This window comes from Artibeus jamaicensis, unplaced genomic scaffold (assembly GCF_021234435.1).
Source record: "Artibeus jamaicensis isolate MK-2021 breed Jamaican fruit bat unplaced genomic scaffold, CSHL_Jam_final contig_923, whole genome shotgun sequence".
Taxonomy (NCBI): domain Eukaryota; kingdom Metazoa; phylum Chordata; class Mammalia; order Chiroptera; family Phyllostomidae; genus Artibeus; species Artibeus jamaicensis.
The window spans coordinates 11410143-11428860 of record NW_026522014.1 but is presented as its reverse complement, the minus strand read 5'-3'; the positions used below and the strand labels follow the sequence as shown (position 1 = coordinate 11428860).

The window sequence follows — 18718 nt, the reverse complement described above, 5'->3', positions numbered from 1 at the left end:
AGGGTTCCATTCCTCATGCCCTGGATCCTGGCCTGCTTTCACTGACTCTGGTGCTCTAGGCCTAAATGTAAGAAGGGTGTTTACATCTCTTTTGTCAGTTCATATCAACAGGTCCCCTCCTCCGTAGAGCCATGTTGAGCGTTCTCAAAGAGGTCTGACTCTATCAGAGAACTCTGAAGGGGAATGTCTAGGGTTTTTCTTTCCAGTCCTGCACTGTAATACTACCGTCGCTCTTGAGAAATCAAGTTTTACGTTAGAGTTGGGGCAAATTAAATCAGTCTAGTGTTTCATCGCTACACTGATTTAATCACTGCATCACCAAAATGATGATCAATTACATGTAAAATCTTATTCTACATGTTTTTTTAGAAATAATTTTGACTTAAATATCCCTTTGCTATTTGTGCTCAAACTTCTGTGTCTATATTATATGATTGCACACTTTTCTTCAGTTCTGACTTTAGGTGCTATGGAGCACTCCTGGTCTATAGATTAACTATTGTTAAAACTATTATGAATTGGGCTTTTACATATTAAAGTGTAATTAAAATGTCCTTTGATCATCTCTCATTAGAAATCAAAGTTAAATTGTAATGCCAATCATTATACCTCATCACCTATTACATAGTCTGCACTGTTGATTTCATCTGAGATTTCTAGGCCTCCAAATCTGGGAAGTTTTAAATAAAAGAAGCACTTTGAGAGAAATTTAATATTTTTCATTCAGTAAAAACAAATCATAAATTTGCTAAGTAGAATGAAATTTGTATTTGAGGGAGCCTTTTGCCCTGGCTGGTGTTTCTCAGTGGATTGAGCGTGGGCCTCTGAACCAAAAGGTTACCAGTTTGATTCCCGGCCAGGACACATGCCTGGGTTGCCGGCCAGGTCCTGGTTGGGCGTGTGTGGGAGGCAACCGACTGATGTTTCTTTTCCTCTCTCCCTCTCTCCCTTCCTTTCTTTCTGAAAATAAATAAATAAAAGGCTTTAAAAATGGGGATCTTTTTGATCATAGATAACACATAGTTGTGATAATAGGAAGTGCATAGTAATGCTATCATTTTCTTTACAACTTTATTCACAAAACTTAAGATTAATATGAAGAAACTCATAGAAGTTTTCTGGCAGTGCTAAAACCATACATCATATTTAACAAAGATCAAGAGTGGGATTTATGATTTAGGTTCTCTTGACATATCTGTCTAGACCCTGAGGTCAACTATTTTTTTCAATAACACAAATTAGTCTTCTTGGCTTCTTGATGACTTCAGTGTGAAATATAAAAACAACAGGGATTTTAATAAGATTATTAAAATAACTTAAATCTTCTCATATTACTGCATAATTTTAGATATGTGGTTTCTGTTTGTAATTGAAACTCAGACTTATTATTTGTACATTTCATTTTACTTTTACCATAATCTCTTACAAGCTTCATTTATCAGAAATAATAGTTCTAAAGCTATGTTTTTTGGAATAAAGTAGCAATCTAGGAAATGGCTATAATGAAATGCTTAGGAATAGTTAAAATGATTAACTTGAAGTCAATACAAAAAAATCCTGAAATTAAAATTCTAAGTTTCCATTTCTTTTGAAAATATGAAAAAGGGGAATCAGTGATACAGAAAGAAAATGCTAAAATTCTAGGGACAGGCATATTTTTACATTAAGAAGTCAAAGTTAATAGCCTGACATGATAGAAAAGAAATTCTGAATGACAAATCCTAAGACAAGTGAAATATACCATAAAATGTATATGTACGAGCAGCCTCGTCAGTCCCTGTGTAGTGAACAGCCCCACACCTTGAAGGAGGCAGTTTGTCACTGTCCAAGGTCTGTGACGTTTAATAGGATGGCCTTAGCCATTAACAGTACTTAAAGGTGATGTTGTATATCAATTTTAATGAGACAAGTAATTAAATTAATCTATTAATTAAATTAAATCTATAGATTTAATAAAGTACTCTTTATGCCAAATTAGTAAATTTAAAAATTTTAGTGTATTACATGTAGTGGAAATATATTTATGTGAAATACATCATTCTTTGATAAAGCCAGAACATTTTGTGTGTATATTCTATAATCTCAAAATATAAATCTAAGCTTACAGGTGCTTTTCAATAAGAGTGGCAACTTCAGTTTCATTTTCTGAAATAATAACTTTGTTTCAGGTGTTTTCCTTTTAAAGTGAGAAAAAATATTATTTTTTTACAAGTACCAAGTAGTAACTATTTTGTTTAAGAAATTCAAAATTCTACACATTGCCTTTATATGTATGTACATTATACTTTATTTACTTATATTAATATCATGGTGTTCATGTTGATTTTCAATTATTTACCATGTATTTGGTGCCCATGCTTCATAGACTTATTTGTTCATTCACCAAGTTCACCATTCTGCTCTAAGCGTTAGACTGTAAGGGCCGTAGTAGTTCCTCATTCTGGTTTACTACTGTTGACCTCTCTAGGTGTTCTCTCTTCTCTTGTTCATCTTGATTTTTGCCTGGCAGTGTCCAATGTGGACATTCCATTCCTTTTGCCCTCTTGCCCCCTCAGCAGAAGATGAGAAGGAGGAGTAGGGTTAGGATACTTATATTCCTGGCATTCGGTGGAAAGTCACTTGCAACTGGATGTCTTTTCTCTCTCTCTCTCTCTCTCTCTCTCTCTCTCTCTCTCTCTCTCTCTCAAAGCCATTATCTCAATATTACTCTTTCCTTCTGAGTCTAGTAACTACTTTCTCACATTGTCCTGAAGGATTTAAGTGTAGTGACAGATTCCATTTACTTGTCCTGGTATTCTTCGCGATCCTATCTATCTTCCCCCCAAAAAAATTTTTGGATAGTCTTTTAATGAGATTAATAAACCTTCCTTCATTTAGGATAATGCACACCCTCTGAATAGAGCCTGTCACCTGGTTTTGGTTGAGATGATGATGATGTACCTTCTCAGCATAAAGGTGCACATTCTGTAGCATTTCTTCTGCATGGCAGGGTGACTGGGAAAATGCTTGACAGGGGAACAGGCCTCATCTCACATACAACCTCAAATCTTCCACCCCTCTTCAACGTGGCCTTGTAGTGAGACATGGTTCTCTCCAACTTTACTGAATAATCAGAGGGAAAAACTGTAAAATTTGAGAGCAAAATTTAAACTGAATACAAGTTATGGCTTTCCAGAGGAAGTAAATTTTAGCAATTTAATTTAAAGAAATTAAATAATTCATGACAATTCTGATCATAGTGAAGGCACCTCTTAGCAAAGGTCTCCCTATTGAAAACTATGCTTTTGAATCTGTATCTACCATTCAGCAAATCCCATATCCTACCTCAGGAATCAGCTTTATTCTAACACCTGTCTTCTCGAATACAGTGATGGAATAAGCATAGTATAACAGACAGTCCTGTTCCCAAGGAAAGAAGTGTAAGGTAGAAAGGAGTTAACCAATTCCAAACAATATTAATCCTTAACTCAATCACATCTGTGCAAACTTTACCTGATACCAGGAAATAGATTCTGATATCTTTAGGGGCCATGATTCAGCCCACTAGAGATTACTTCATAAAAATTGCTATTGTGACTTACATAGAGAGAGAAAACCTAGATGGATCACAGAAAATACTATTTGTATAATGTCATTTGCTTTCCCTCTTTGAATGAAAGCCATTATTATGCTAAAATAAATTTTTATCTCTATATCTTTACATATTACTTCAGAATCAGTAACAAATTATTTTATTTTAATTATTCTAGTTTATAATACCTTTCATATATGGTTGTGCTAGAGACATCTTCCCTATTTATTTTACTCTTTTTATAAATCTTAGTTGCTATTCAGAAGATTTATATTTTTAGATGACATTCAATATCATTTTTTTCAAATTACTCTTGCTTTGACTACTCAGCCAAAATCTTTTGATACTGGGATTAGGTCTGACTTGATACATAAATTTGGGGAATATTGGAATATTTCATAATGGTGGGTCCTATCCTTTAAAAAGGTACATTTCCCCACTTAATTGGGTTTTCTCATACAGTTTTTAGTAGGATCCAAAGTTTCCATCACACTATTCCATTTGCTTACATAATACTCTCAAAATATCTTCTCCTCAATACTTTAAAGTGATATCAGTATCCCCTTCTAAAGATAACAAAGCTGTGACTCACAATAAATAATTTATTCAAAGTTACTCGTCTTAGAAGTGAAATCTGTCTGAATGCATAGTTTCTCCATTTCAGGATGTGGAAGTGATGGTGATTTAATTTCTATTTTCTAAAATGTGTGTTAGGGACAGGATGGGCAAAATTTATATAAAAGAAATCAATGACACTATTTTAGCTTTTTCTTATTTGGTCTCCTTTTAGAGAATCCAAATATGGCTGCTGGATAAGTTTCAGCCTCTGAGAGTTCTCTTTCAAGCCCCTTGGGGTTCTGCCAGAGGCAGGCCCATGAGACTTTGGTCTGAATTCTCATCCAAATGAACACCTGCTGTCATTGTTCCTTATCAATCCTGTAGTCAGGGATGCCAGCTTTCTTTTTGTGGTGGAACCCATTCAACACAAAGAAAAGGCACGTCAGTGTTCCTCAGTAGTTTTTATTTTTCCCCCTCTGTCAACTTCATGAGCCATTGCCCAAGTATGTTGGAGGTAGAACTAATATTATGTTTGTTTTTGGTCTTTTGGTATTCTATGTTTCTCAGAGTTTGCTCAGTTATACTCCAGTCTGCCTAAATGATATCCTTTTGATACTCTCTGCTTCTCTCTCATTCTCTCCCTCTCTCTTCACCTCCTCTTCCTCCTCCTCCTTTTTTTATCTCTCCTTCTCTTTCTCTGCTATTTATCTTCCTTTGGAAAGGAAGAAATTTGTTATTGCAAAAATATGTGCTTGTAAAGCAAAATGTGCTACACGGTCTATTTTTAAAAGTCTCAGTTCTCTAAAGTTGCAGAAACAATTTAAGCAGAAGTAAATTCAGTGATAGTCTCCCTATGGATAACCAATATTGATCATTCATTCTTAGTACTTAATTCATATTTCTTTGCTTTTGCTTTACTGGACTGCTGGAGGTATGCTTTTAATTAGGAAGTACTCTAAATTGATTTTGAACCAGGTTAGGGTTAAATTCAAAATAAATCATTAAAAAATTAATTAATGACCCTGCTGCATAATGTATCATAAAAAGCCTAGCTGAGATTTTTTTCTGTAAAGACGTGAGCTTTAGATCTATTGGACCAATAAAAGTGAGCCATCTTGACATTCCTGCTTCTTAGCAAACAAAGAAGTTGACCATGCGTGTATAACAAAGTTATATCTTAGAAAAAAATAGAGGGGTTTTTGGTAACTTTTAAAATAAATGTTCTTTTACGTACCTATCTATACCTTTGTATTCTTTTCACTTGTGGATTAGCTCAATTACTCAACAATTTTTAGAGGATAAAGTGTACAGGAAAACATTACATACCTAACCCAGATCTATCTTGTAGGGAAAAGTAACTCTCCGCCATCTGCGGTGGGCATTGGTCCCTCTCTTGTGCCTCATGCTTTGTTATGCATGAATAAGCACATTAGCCTTTTCATTTCATTCATTAGACTTTTAATCCTTGATTAGTGTTTTCAAAATTCTCTCAAATGCACAGCTTCTTTATTTTCTTTGTGTTTGGTTTTTCTTTTTCATTTATCTCTACTCTGAAACAAAATTAACAGTTAATCACAGCAATAGTGCCGTTTCTATTGAGTTGACTGGTAAATATATTAGTTTCTCATTGGAGTGATTAATCATGTGTAGATGAAGAATGGGGAAATATCTCCTTCCTTGCAAAAACAGGGGCTACTGTTTAAAGTCAGCAAGAACAGTTTGTGCTTGAAAAGCTTGAATCACAATATTCCAGCAATCTCCCACATTCAGTGGGATTCTGTCTCAAAGAAATTGAATGGATTTCCTGAAAGGAAGAAACATCCATTAGGATTCAGAACTCACCCATTTGGGGTCTTAGAGCCTAGTTACACTTGAAACCAATTCTCCAAAAGTAAATTTTGCTTTTTGCTTTTTTTTTATTAAGGAAGATAAGATACATGTGTCAGAAAGTTGCGGTGGAACAAACAATAACTGTACATCCAAAACACTCCTAACAACTGTGAGGTCATGTAATGTATTTGCCTTTACCAGATAATGCACCTCATACTGTCTTCTAACCATAATTAATTTCAAAGGACTAGGAGCTCTTCTACCTGATCATTTCTCCACCTAGGTTACTCTTCCAGCTCTGGTATAACAGTATTTTAACTACTTTTTATTTAACATTTATGTCCAATGCTCTATCTTAAACATACTTTGATCATGGGGCCAAAACCAGTCGTTAAAGGAGATATATGAATGAAATAGAAATCAATGTGACCAATGGTGAAATGGTGACATAAATCATGCTTGCACAGAATTTATGTGAATTATATATTTTTGCCTAGTTTCAGAACATCATCTTGGCAATGATATTGTTATGAAAAAGTTAATTTAAAAACATTATTTAGTAATATTTTTTATCTTTTAATCTTTTTTTCCCCACAAGACAACAGGATCATAAACTGTTCTGCTTTTCTTTTCTGTTTCTCTCCTTAGGATGCTTCCATTGCACACAGATTCCACATCATGAGAGAAAAACACCCAGAGAAATTCAACAGTAGGTAAGATAACTTCGAATGATGAAATTGTAATATGGTTCCTGTTGATAAATTATATCATAAAAAGGATCACTATATGGTATAAAATACTTGTGCTACATATGTTAACTGAATAAGGCTTGGTGTGTAAGTATAAAGACAAAAGCGTAAATAAATCAGAATTTCCTGTTAGGTTTTAATGAGATAATAATGGGAAATGCAAAGTAGTCATCTCTAGTTCATTGTCATATGCTGAAAAGAAAGATTAAGATATACTGAAGTTTTTACATGGCGAAGTAGGAGGACTTGATCATCCCAAATACCAAAGAAAAACGTGAACTTCTGATTCAATAATGTCGAGTATGTGTATATTACCCAGATATCATGAAAGACCTCCAATCATTATACTGTCTGGCCAACACTGGCCTCAACTAAATGGAAAATAAGCCAGAGAAATACCAATCCTCATGAAGTACTTTCAAACACTTTCTTCAAGAAAAAAAGCCTTGATGAGCAAAATTAGTTTTGCCACTATAACAATATGTGAATATTCTTCCCTCCAAAATGTGGACTTTGACACTTTTTCTGGTATTCAGGAAAATAGGGAGAGCTTTGGTCTTGTATCTTCCCCATTTCTAGAAGGAAACATGGATATTTCCTCCCTACTCACCTGGAAATGGGCCAAAGAAGTGAATTATCTTTTGGTTCAGTTTTATCCATTTTACTGTTCATTCCATGAAGTTACAAAATCATATATACATGTATACCCACACGTGTATATATAAATGTTCGGAGCAAGGGATCTATGGCCTCTGTATTTGGCTAGACTTATATTGTGTTGTGAATGTTAGAGAACACTTATTAGGCAACTGCCTCTGAATATTATGTTTATTTTCATATTGTCAGATACTAGTATGTTGACATAATTTTCTCCCATAGCGGTTCATAAAAATAAATGTTATTAAAATATATTTTAAAAAGTATTGTAGATTTTTCTTAAATCTAAACTTTAGTGTACTACTTCATATAAGAATCATCATATTAAGTAGTTTCATGATTAGTGAGATCCTATCTGACCTTTTATTAAATTTACCTATTTAAGTGTTTTACAAAAACATATCAAAACTTGTTTCTAATACCTACCTTAGGTTTTGCCTTGAGTTATTTCTTACACTACAAATCATAAATCATGGACTTACGTTTTAATTTTCTCTCATTGCTCAGATAGCTATAAGTTGTTTTAAAGAAAATGCAAGAAGTGTATGTATGTATATGTGTGCACAAGGTCTTTAGAAGGATTAATAGAAATCTTATAACTCTGGTTCCTTTCAGAAAAGGGAATGAAGTGGTGCTGGAGATTGAAATTTTATTCCATATTTTTGTGTATTGTTTGAATTTTGTGCCACGCATATCATAAATTTAAGTTGAAAGCACTCTAATTACAGATTTGCACCTGTGATGTTTCTTTATATCTGAGAAAAAGAGATTTCATTTTATAAGATTTAATTTTATTTCATTAAATATACATAAATAAATCAATGTAACTGAATCTATTTAATTTTATAGTAGATTTTAGCATTTAATAATACATGTTGTATGTCCTGGAAATGAACATGTTTATTAATGTACATAAAACCATACTATTGTATTGACTAGCCAGTGTTTATTTAATGTCTTTCTATAAAGCATTATTATGTCAGTAATCATATTTTAAAATAAATTTCGAGCAAAAAAATTGCTGTTTGAAAAATTCAGCATGCAGTGTACCCCTTCAGGATTTTCACAATTTAATAGCCCATTAATGGCTTTAAGAAATTCACAGGGGAATAAAAGTTTAATGATGTTTAAGGCATTTTTGCTACAAACTTATTCAGCAAAGAGAGAGAGAGAGAGATGGGGGAGAAGTAGATGGAGAAAGGAGAATTAAAAGTATAGAGAAGCCTATCAATATATTTATATGATTCTCAAAATTTGAACAGCCTACATATAAGAATGCCAGTGTTTAAGATCTTCCTTCATGTCAGAAGCTAATGTATTTTCTCCATAATAATTTGAATTCTTCTTAATAACAAAGACATTATTCACATATACCTACTTAATTTTTATTATCAATTTCAGTACTACTTTATGACATTTCTCACCACCCACTATGTGGTTAGATATGATTTACAGCCCTGTGTTTATACACACTAATGTGTTTATAAAATGTATAAAATCATATCTTAATGTAGTTTCTTTGTATGTCTGAAGCATGAGTAAATCTTGGTTGTGTCGTTTAGAGGGGACATTTCATTTGGAACAGTGATAACACAGAGAATACCTTCAGACTGACCCAGGTCTCCAGTTTCTAGTGTCTGTTCAAAGAATGCCAGGTGTATAGCAGATGCCCAATGCACTATTGGCCAACAATGTTTGAAATAACAATCAGCCCTAAAATTACATACATTACCAGTTTAATTAGACATATGCATTTGGACCTAAACTTTTGAAGATTAAGCCTTCACTCAGAATTAGAAGCATTTAGGTTATTTCCTAAGAAATAATGCAAAATATTTAGGATATGGAAATACTCAAATCCATTTCTGTGAGGAAGGCATATAAGATATAGGGCATAAGCAGGTTCATACTTACAGGGACAGGTTTTCAGATTTCAACATTGAAACAGATGCAGCCATAGCACTCTTTTATATTTTCAAAAATTTGCAAATGGCTTTTTAAAAGTAGTCCTAATAAGGGTGTTTCAGATCAGGTCTCTTGTCACAATCAATCATATGCCATTAATATTCCCCTCTAGCATGCTCACCTTGATTCATTTATATTTTAGAGAACATTATGTTCCTAACATTATCTTAAGGAAATTAATTACCAAAATATATAGCTCTGCTCGTGGTGCTTCTTACGACAGAAATTGAAAGAACTGGGAAAGATAATGATTATTCCGGTGCTTAAGAGAGTGCTAGTTGAAAGGTTTATATTGTATTATTTTTGAAATTTATATGTAAGTCTAAATTAGTCGTTAAAAAGAATAATGTTTAACTTTCTAAACTTTAAGATATTCTTCAATCAAACTGAATTTAAATAAATATTTTTGTTCTTTTGGATTTGAAACAAAATAATCATTAAGTAATTTATCCCTCTATTCAGAACCCTTTAGTACATAATATTTGTTTTTTAATTATTTATAAAATTTGACTATTAGTATACACCATTATACTTTCATTCTTATAATACGCATATATCACACTTTTCCTGGTTTTATTTGGGTAGAAGAATTTAATTCTTGCTTTAAAAATATTGGTATTAATAATTGTATACCCATTAAAATATGTATCTGTTAAAGTGATAAGCATAAAGGCTAATAATAATTTGGGGAAAATGTAGAACTGTATTATTCCATGAGTAAAACTCTGACCAAGACTTTAATATGGAAAACAGAACCAGCTATAAGAAACATATTGGTGGTCTGACAAAGATTCTTAATACTGTGGTCATAGCTTGTTTTCAAGGAACTAGGTCAAATTCTCAATATCCAGCAACCACTGATGACCAGCAGTAGTCCAGGAAGACACTCTTTCCTAAACTCCACACCAGTTATTTAAACGTATCTAGTTTGAATTCCCTGAATAGACAATGCTTTTCCTAATCCCCCACCCCCGCCCTGGTTCAGAGGCATGTATGTGCTTCCCTTTTGTACTGATTTCTGCTTTTTATGAAGTATAAAACTAAAAACTGAAATTGGTGTGGTTATTCAAATAAGGCAATTTAACTCGAAAGCAACAGAGTACTTTGCTATCAGATATGTTAGAGGGTCTTACTGAGAAGACCCTCTAATGTGTGAAGAGGCAAAATAAAACTAAATTAATATAGTACACTGATCATTTGATACCAATATATTAATAAATCCTAATTTTAAAAGAACCCATGCTTTCCAAATTACCCAAGAAATTAACAACATGCATTAATTGAGAAAATTTCCTATGCTTTAAAATTACATTCATTCTGTGGAGGTATTCTTGATTTTTCTGACAGTAGGCTTTGTGAGATCATAGAATGTGGCTCTGTCTGGGATTTTCACAGTACACAGAACATAATTAACACTCAATAGACATTTACTAAACTTATTCACTAAATTATTTATTATTGAGTGGTTTGTCTTTCAATTAAGCTCCTGAAGTTTAGATGAAATACTGCTTATCTGCTATTGGTTTGGTCTATTGTTTACTCTATAAATATTTACTATTTGGTTTGGTCTATTGTTTACTCTATTAAATATAAATATTTAATAAGGAATCCCCTTTGTATGATGGTCATCCAGCTAGAACTGAATCTTTTGAAACCCTAAAGCATTTGAGAAAATTGGGGGATATATAGAAAACTTAGATAGTGATAGGTTTTGTAGAAAAGTATAAATTAATAGAAAAGTCTGTGTTGTAACATACAGAGTGAAGGATAATTCATGGGGCTCCCAGTCAAGGTGACTGTTGAGCTCCATGGCATGGATGTTAAAGGAAGGGTCACTTACTTATTCTCTGTGTTAACTGAAGGAGAAACATTTATTTCTAGTTTCTGTTTGCAAGATACTTACATTTTATTAGTATCATTCCATGCAAATCTTCTAAATACTATTTTCCTCCTTGATTTTGCCTTTCTCCTCCTAGGATTTGTGTTTTTGCTTTACATGAATTTGCATGTGTTTTATGCAAAGATTTTATACACACAGAAACATATACACACTCGCACGTGCTCACTCCCTAGGAAACCAAATAAAGAAACGAGATTTATGAAGTAACAATAGTTAATTCAGAGATTTCCACAAAATCACATCTGACTAATCCACGGTAGAGTATTTCCCCATAAGGAAGAGTAACAAAGTGTAACAAAGCGGTTTAAGAAAAAATTCTACTCATTATTACAGATTCTATACTGACATGGAGATTCTCAGTAAATATTTATCAAATTAAATCACTACAGTAAATTGTTTTTTATTCATTTGCTGCTAAGAGCAAATATATGTATAATTTACATTATACATAAATGTATTACTTTAACTCACTCATATAAATGATTAATTTTAAGGGAAAAAACCAAAGATAAGCTTTGCCAGCAGTAAAAAGTACTGTTTCTAGGAATCCCATCCCTAATTTACCAAGTGTTTTTGTGTTAAAGTCACTGAAGCTCCTGTTTCCTTTGAGTTCGGGCCTCTCCCCTGAGCAGTGGTCGTCTCTCCTTAACAAGAACCAGCTGTGCTTGGAGGCCGGGAGGGATCCACTAAACTAATTAGACAATGGACAGCCGACTTTGGGGAATGAGTCTGTGACATTGATCAGTGTCAATGACAAACATTTTTTTCCTCCTTTTGATGTGTAGACATAATCCATAGGGTAGGATTTGGAGTTGGTTAGCTTTTGGTGGTTATATTTTTTTTAGAATAGATAATCTTAGTGCCATAGAAGTTAAGTTAATTTGATATAAAGTTTGCATACCTAATTTATAATATCCAAATGCTTTAGAATTCAGACTATCAATAATATAACAGAAGTGTTTTTTGTTCTTCTGGAATAAAGCGATTGATTATTGGTAGAAACTATCCCTGGTAGAACTATTTTGAGCACCCTCATTATATCTCTGCATTATATGACATATTAAGTATCAATTTAGTCTATCTTGAACTCTTTCCAAAGAGGTTAATCACCTCATTAAAAGGTAATTTTACCTAGAAGGTAATCCCCTGGTATGGCTAATTGGAATTAATTAGACACTTGCCATTGCTTCTTGTTCCACCCAAGCAATAGTTGCTTATGCCTTTCTTTATGTGCCTGTGTTGAACATTATTTCTTACTGAACATATTTAATTTTAAAATATTAATCTTAAATGGATGACTCACTTTTTTTAAAGGAAGGGTTCCCTCACAAATATTTTTCTTTAAAGATAAAAAATAATGTTCTCATCCATGCAACACTTTCAAGTTTGCATTTTGTTTTGTGTTTCTCCGTGAGCAATGTTTTCACAACACTGGGAATCTTACTTGAGCAACCCGCACCCTCCTACATATATCTTGATACATGGCAGCCCTAAAATAGGGTGGAAATATTTTTTGATAGGTAAAACATCTGAGGAGGGGTATAAATTACAAATTCTCGAATTGTATAATTTTCATTCTAATTTTTCAGAAGTCTACTTCCCACTGAAGGTTCTAGCAAAAAAAAAAATAATAATAAAATACCAGAGATGCTACAACCTTATAAATCTGTATAATATTGTATTTGGCAAATACTTATAAGACATCAAAATTTGCTAAGATTTGCCCTGGGTGGTGAGGCTCAGTGGATTGAGTGCCAACCTGCAAATCAAAGGATCGCCAGTTTGATTCCCAGTCTAGGGCACATTCTTGGTTTGTAGGCTGGGTCCCCAGTAGAGGGTTCGTGAGAGGCAACCACACATTGATGTTTCTCTCCCTCTTTCTCCCTCCCTTCCCTTCTCTTAAAAAATTTTTTGCTAAGATTTGCCAAGATATTTCAGTTACAAACTTTTAGCGGCCATAATAAGAATAAGGGTTCGATTTCCTCTCCTTTCTAATAATATTGTTCCTATATTGTCTTTGCCCTAACAGTTTCCTTAGGTTTGTCAGTGTCCTCCTGTCCCTTCCAGGTTCTACTCACCCTTCAGTTTCAAAGCAAATGTCATATATTTTCTTGGTTTTGGTATAGCAGCACTCCACTTCCACATGTCTCCCCTGTATATTATCACTACATAACAAACTACTCGAAAGCTTAGTGGTATAAAACAGCCATTTTGTTATGTGCATAGCTTCTGTGGGTCAGCAGTTCAAATGGAGCAAAGCAGGGATGGCTTGTCTTGGCCTCCTTTCAACTGGGAAGACTCAGTGGTTGGAAGTGACCTGACATCTAAGAGATGGAATAAGCTGGAGACAGGGCTACTCTCAGGCTGGGTGTCGGATGCTGGTTGTTGGTTGGGACTGAACTGGAGCACTGTATCTGTCAAGGTTCTTTAGAGAAACTGGGCCAGTTAGGCTCTCATTAAAATGGGTGATCTTTACTGAGTCCAAGTCAAATGCTCATCTCATTCAAAAACACTCTCATATTTTTTATCTTCTTTTTCTTAGGTAAGTCCCTTTAACATTTCATATAATAAGGGCTTGGTGATGATGAACTCCTTGAATTTGATCTTATCTGAGAAGCACTTTATCTGTCCTTTCATTCTGAATGAAAGCTTTGCTGGATAGAGCAATCTTGGATGTAGGTCTTTGGATTTCATGACTTGGAATACTTCTTTCCAGCCCCTTCTTGCCTGTAAGGTCTCTTTTGAGAAATCCACTGACAATCTGATGGGAACTCCTTTGTAGGTGACTGTCCCCTTATCTCTTGCTGCTTCTAGAAGAGAATCCTAGAACAATGAAAGGACAGCAAACTCACAGTTATTAACAACCACACCTAAAACAAAAGCAAACTTAGAGGACAACTAGATCAGGATCAGAACCATAGAAATGAAGATCTCATGGAGGGTTAGCAACAGGGGAGAGAGAGAAGGAGAAGGGAGGAGAAGGTACAGAAAATAAGTAGCATAAACAGTAGATAGAAAATGGATAGGGGGGAGGGCAAGAATAGTAGAGGAAATATAGAATCTGAAGAACTTGAGACACGTGGTCATAAACTAAAGGGGGGAATGGTGGGGGAGAGGGTGTAGGGTGGAGGGAAATGAAGGGGGAAATAGAACAACTGTAATGGCATGATCAACAAAATTTTTAAAAAACACTCTCAAAGACATACCCAGAAATGATGTTTAATCTGGACTCCCTGTAGCCACTCAACTTGTTACATAAAACTAACTGTCTCAAACATATACACATGGTTTCTCCATGTGGCCTGTGCTCCCTCACACTGTGGTGGCCTAGGGTAACCAGTCATCTGACATGGCAGCTGAATCCTCCAAAAGTGAGTGTTCTGAGAATATGGTGAGAAACTATTTGGCCTTCTTTTGACTTGGTGTTGGAAGTAGCATGGTTTCATTCTCACTGCTTTTATTGATTGAAGCAGTCAAACACTCGCCCAGATTCAAAGGCAGGGGACACAGATGCCACCTTTCAGTCGGAGGAGTTTCAACAGTGAAAAATATCATGTTCTCGTTTTAAAGGAACTTAGGGTTTAATAGGAACAATATCACAGTCTACAATTATAATAAAGGCTGCTGTTTACTTAGGAATGACTCTACCAAGTCATTAGGTTGTTTTCCATCACACAATGTTTGTTGTTTTTATCCTCAAAGTAAGTCTACTCTGTAACTATTGCTATTTTCATTTTGTAGAGGTAGGCGATGTCCACAGAACACTCATCATAGCAGAACCAAAGCTCATGCTTTTAAGACATAAGTGTGTGTGTGCTCAGTAACAAACTGTGTTTCTAAAATATCTCCTTGTCTCTCCATGTTCTGCCCCTCTTTCCATGGCACTTATACTTCCTTTGAATTCTTGAGTCATCGTTTGTGTTGGAATTTCTAGTTGCCTTCTTTTTACTTTATTTTCTGGGTACTCTGCATCTGGTCATTTTAAAGCAGTCTTAATGCATGTTGCATTTCACTGACACCAGCTATTGTCAATCACTGACACTGACCTTGAGAACAATACTAGTCACCCATATATTCACCATGCTAGACTTGGGAGTAGGGTGCTTGCAGTATGCTGAAAATTGGTGATGGTGACAAAGGGCATGTAGTGTTTTAGATATAGCCTTCTTTAGGTAGATTATACAAATAACATAAAATATGGCTTGATCTCTACAGGAAATGACCTTCACAACCCAATTCTGTGAATAAGTTTTTTACACTTTCCCATTGTTCATTCATTGTGTTATGGAAACCAGTCTAATCTAGATTCTCTTTCTGCATAAGTGCGAGAACTCTCATTAAGGTCACAACAGATTTCTGAGTCACTAAATTACATATAATTATATGTGTTATATGCAATGTGTATATGAAAACATACATACATATTTTGCATATAATATTTTTTTACTTTCATAGAAATTGAATTTGTCAGTTACTCTGTCTAAACTTGTCTTGGTCCACTAAACACATCATCTTAACTGCTTATACCAAATTTTGAGTCTTATTTGTTGCTTCATCTACTGTGTGTTGCCATAAATAGTTAGCTAGATATTAACAAAGAGAACAAAGAGAATTAGACATTGACTTTAATAAACTGAGGAGAATAAGCCTGCCTGCCTAGCCAGGAAGCTATAGGATTTACAGACTCACTCACACACCTCAGGGGACTGCAGCGGAGGAGACTTAATCCTAAAAGCACAGGAAATCTCTCCAGGAGCACTGTCTGCCCTCCAGTATAGAATTGTTGGGGGCCAAGGGAAATGCTTGGCCATAGTGGCCTGCCAATCTGAAGTAGGGAGAGTGGAACCATTAAAAGCTCAGAAACCTTGGTGATTTGATTGGTTATTTTGGAAAAGCTTCTGGTTATAACCCCAGGGGATCCAAGAAGAGCTTTCTTTCTTGCTGGGTTACCCACACACACCTCTTTGTTCATGTGGGAGCACACTACCTTTGGGTCCAGCAGCTCACCATGGCCCACAGCCCACGGCATGGGCTTCAAAGGGCTAAGCTTTAATATGAAGGGAAAACTCTAGATACTGTCCTTTGTTTCATCCTTGCTGAGGACACAGCTGAACTTTTTACATGGCAGGACGGACAGAGATGGGATATTGGAAACTCAGTCAGATCTCCACCTGAATAGACTTCTGATAGCTCCACACCTGCCGTATGAGTCTGTGAAATGCTTTTTTCATGATCCCATCAGAGAGCCTGATTTCCACTGGCAGTGAAACCCAGCCATCATTGTTAGCAGTTCTCAGTTTTCTAAGACATGCTTTTTCCTCAGTTTACAGTCTCTTCTCTAACCTCTTGAGAGTTCTTTGGAAGTGGTCTTTCTAAAATGCCAAGTTACCTCCCTTTATCAAACCCATTAGTTTCTCAAATCCTTAATAATTTTTGAGGCCCTCCACGATCTAGCTCCTGGCATGACTGACATTTTTTCTTTGTTTTCTGCTGTTTCTGCCCATCCGTCCCTCTTGGATTGGCTGTTGCCATTCATTAGACTGCCATCCTGAGGATAGTCTTTCCTTGTTCCACCCAGTTGGGTTAAGCTCCCAAATCACCCCGTATGGCCTTTTGGAAAATTTTTAGAGGATTACTAATTTTTAAATATTGCTTGGTGTGTTTGTAAATTCATTGATGTATTTTAATTATCTAGCCCTTCTCCTTTCCAAATGAGGTACTTCCATGCAGGAAGGAAGAGATCAAAATTCTCAGTTCCTGAATTACTAGAGGCTTGAAATTGATTTCAGGCACAAAAGTTTGAGAGTAGATATGAAAATTTTATAATTCTGGCTTGTGAGTATCAAAAGTAGAGGCCTGAAGGGCTCAGGATGGCGATTTATGTTATAATCACGATTCTGATATTAACCGTCAATCAAGGGATCTAAAATGATTTAAAACAATATATTTAAATATGTATATTTGTATTCATAATCTTTTAATTTTTAAAATTTCAGTGTAGTTGGTGTATGATATTATATTAGTCAGATTAGTTTCAGGTGCACAGTGTGGTGATTCGACACTGTTACATTTTACACTGTGCTCACTCCACAGATTCCAGTAATCATCTGTCCCCCGTTCACTCATCGTTGTATTATTGACTATATTCCCCTTTATCTTTTACGCCCAGCCCCTCACCCCTTTCCCCTCTGGCATCCTTCCTGTTGGTTTCTGTTTCTATGAGGTTGTTTTTGTTGTTTTGGTTAGTTGTTTTACTTTTTTATGATTCCTCATATGAATAAAACCATAAGGTATTTGTAGTTTTTATGTCCCCTCAAGGAAGTTTGGCAATGAAGAGTTAAGTGCTTAGTCAAGAAATTTGTGTTGGAATTGGTGGGGCACAGGAATGAACAGCAAAGTAGCAATTGTACTACGCCATGTAAACATTAAAAATAAAGTCTTACTGATGCTATTTTCAATGTTTTTTCTAGTGGTATTCTTTCTTAATTTTATTTTTTAAACATGGTTTTGATTTCTTCAGGCTTCTAAATTTTTCAGCTTTATTTTTTAATAGAGTCTTTACTACATACCATCCCTAACAATTTAAAAATTCTTTATGGTGAATAAAGGATATTTTTGTTCATACAAACAGATTTATGTGGCTTTTATTAAAGTCATAGGTATGAAGCCAGATGTTTATTTTGTTTGAAGAAGTTTTTTTTTCAAAGTTTGATTGATGCTTTTATTTCCAGCTATTTTTTATTGTGGTAAACTATGCTTAAGGAAACAGCACGCCGCTTTATTTTTATGTGTGCACTTCACGGCGTTAGTTACATTCACATGGTTGTGCAAACCACGTTTGCGCCATCCATCTCCAGAACATTTCTCCTTCTAAACCAAATCTCCGTACCCATCACATAGCATCCTCTCTGTCTCCCCTTCCCTCCTCTCCTCCCAGCCCCTGGCAGTGACTGTGCTACTTTCCGTTTCTGTGAATCTGACTATTCTGTGCACCTCATGAAAGTGCAACCATACAATAGTTGTCCTTTGGTGACTGGTTTCTTTCACTTAGCACAGTGTCTTCTGGGTTAGTGCATATGGTAGCACATGTCAGAGTTCCCTGCCTTCAAATGCACTATATATATTCAGTATCCCATTGTATGTATATACCACCTTTTGTTTATTCATTCAGCCGTTAATGAACACTTGGGTTATTCTAACCTTTTGGCTGTGGTGCATTGTGCTGCTGTGAATATTGGTGTACAAATAGCTCTCCAAATCCTAAGCTAGTTTTTAAAGGTACTTTTGCACTCACTGAAAATGAATCTTAAAAGGAGTTAAAAACTATGTTAGAACAATTTTATTCTATAAGAGATATTAGATAAGGCCTACTATATCTGTGACTTCAAATAATTAGGTAAATGTAGATTCTCTGAATTTCATTTTCCCCCCCATCTCCCCTCTTCTCACCCTACTTGCCTTTGGCCTAAAACAGAAAAAGAAATATTT

The 18718-nt window shown here is 34.9% G+C and overlaps 1 protein-coding gene across 1 annotated transcript in view; it reads left to right on the top strand.

The window, feature by feature from the left end:
* Positions 1-18718, top strand: part of DGKB (diacylglycerol kinase beta) — a 566799-nt gene that overhangs the window by 283070 nt on the left and 265011 nt on the right. The window contains exon 19 of the mRNA XM_053655066.1: positions 6608-6672. Within this exon, the coding sequence (XP_053511041.1) occupies positions 6608-6672 (65 nt within the window). The remainder of the gene's footprint in view (positions 1-6607; positions 6673-18718) is intronic.